The sequence below is a fragment of the Cariama cristata genome, unplaced genomic scaffold (assembly GCF_000690535.1).
Source record: "Cariama cristata isolate BGI_N322 unplaced genomic scaffold, ASM69053v1 scaffold24569, whole genome shotgun sequence".
In the NCBI taxonomy this organism is placed as follows: Eukaryota; Metazoa; Chordata; class Aves; order Cariamiformes; family Cariamidae; genus Cariama; species Cariama cristata.
Genome location: NW_009635547.1, coordinates 129 through 1898, shown reverse-complemented (window position 1 = coordinate 1898; position 1770 = coordinate 129). Strand labels below are relative to the sequence as shown.

The following is a 1770-nucleotide window of genomic DNA, read 5'->3' as shown; positions in this document are numbered from 1 at the left end:
GGCCACATCAACCACATCGGGGGCTCCTTGGACAGGGCTTCCCGGAGCCCCAGGGACCCCCTGGCCCCTGAGAAGGTGCCCCTGTCCTGCAAAAGCATGGCCACACTAAGCCGGCTGCAGAGCCCTGGAGAACCCCCGCCACCCTACGAGTTCACCTACTCACTGGAGGACGCGGTGAAGCAGTTGGAGGACCGGCTGCAGGAGACGGGAGGAGAGCTGCGGCAGCTCAAGAGGAGCCTTAGCGAGACCGAAGACCCTTTCACACAGGTGAGCTGTGGGCCTGGGGCTGTGCTGTGTGCCCCGGGCAGGGGTGTGGGGCAGCGGTGCCTGGGTGGAAGGTGCAGTGGAGGGGCTGGTGTCCTGCCATGGTGGGCAGCGTGGGCAATGGGCTGGGAATGTCCAAGTGTGGGAGGACCCAACATCACAGGACCTTCTGGGATCCCTCCCTGGGGCTGCCCTGCACAGGGGCAGGCTACGGACCCTCACCAGCGACCACCCGTGCTGGCAGGTGTTTGAGGACAAGCAGCGGCTGTGGCTGGATGAGCTGGAGGATCTGAAGCAGATGTACATGGCCCGGCTGCAGCAGGTGACGCAGCAGGCGCAGCGCGGGCAGCGGGCGCTGCAGCTGCAGCTCTACAAGGCGCAGCAGGAGAAGAAGCGGCTGCAGGAGGAGCTGAGCATGCAGCAGTGCCAGTGCGAGGAGCCCAAGCTCCGGCAGCCCCAGGGTGAGCGTGTCAGCCCCAAGCTGGAGGAGACCAAGTGGGAGGTGAGTCCCCTTCCTTCCCTCCCTGTTGCCACCCTCCTGGCCATGGAGCCAGGATGGGGGGGGCAGTGGTTTCCTGCTCTGGTGTCACTTGTGGCCACAGGATGGGAGGGGACGAGCCAGGTGTGGTGCTCGTGGTTTCCCAGGGATGCTGTGTTGACAAGCTAGGGTGCTGCCACCCCTGGGTTCCTGCTCCCTCAGCCCTTCCTGACAGCTTCCCTGTGCCCTGCAGGTGTGCCAGAAGGCAGCGGAGATCTCCCTGCTGAAGCAGCAGCTCCGGGACACCCAGGAGGAGATGGCTCAGAAGCTGGGTGAGATCTTCAGCCTGAAGACGCAGCTGCGGGAGGCCAAGGCGGAGGTCCAGGCCAGGGACTCCCAGCTAGCACAACTGGCAGACTCCTTCCAGAGCTCCCCGGAGCCCAGCACCTCGCTGCCGCTGGGTGATGACCCCATGCCAGCATGCCAGGACTTCCCCGGCTGCGAAACTGATGACTCCAAGTGCCGGGGCCTTCACAGAGATTGCCCCTGGAGCGGCAGGTGGAGTGGCTGTGGGCAGAGCTGCTGCGGGAGCGGCGCCAGGGCCAGCTGCAGGCTGTGAACTTTGAGCTGGAGAGGAAAACCTGGCAGGAGGAGAAGGAGAAGGTGCTGCGGTACCAGCGGGAGCTCCAGGCCAGCTACATGGAGATGTACCACCGGAGCCAGGCACTGGAGCGGGAGCTGCGGCAGCTGCGGTCAGAGCCCAGGGATGTTGGGGCTGACTCGCCGTGGATCGAGCGGGTGGAGTCCTCGAAGATCTGAGGGGCATTTTTTGGGGAAGGTCTCTTGCTGCTGCAATGGATGATCTCAGGGTCTGCACAAGGACTGGCCTCTCAGCACTGCCCTGGGGTGAAGGACTGATTGCAACAAGGGAGCTTTTCCTTCTTGCAGCGCTTCAGACCCTTCTGGGGGGGTCTCTGGGTCATCTGTGCCAGAGCGGGGATCTTGCATGTGCCCCGTGCTCTGACTCC

At 64.4% G+C, this 1770-nt stretch overlaps 1 protein-coding gene across 1 annotated transcript in view; it reads left to right on the top strand.

The window, feature by feature from the left end:
* The window catches only part of N4BP3 (NEDD4 binding protein 3), a gene marked incomplete at its 5' end in the record, with an annotated part of 2157 nt that extends 596 nt beyond the window's left edge, over positions 1 to 1561 (top strand). Inside the window, 4 exon segments of the mRNA XM_009707600.1 lie at positions 1 to 267; positions 509 to 766; positions 996 to 1281; positions 1284 to 1561. Coding sequence (XP_009705902.1) covers positions 1 to 267; positions 509 to 766; positions 996 to 1281; positions 1284 to 1561 — 1089 coding nt within the window.
* Positions 1562 to 1770: the final 209 nt, after the last annotated feature.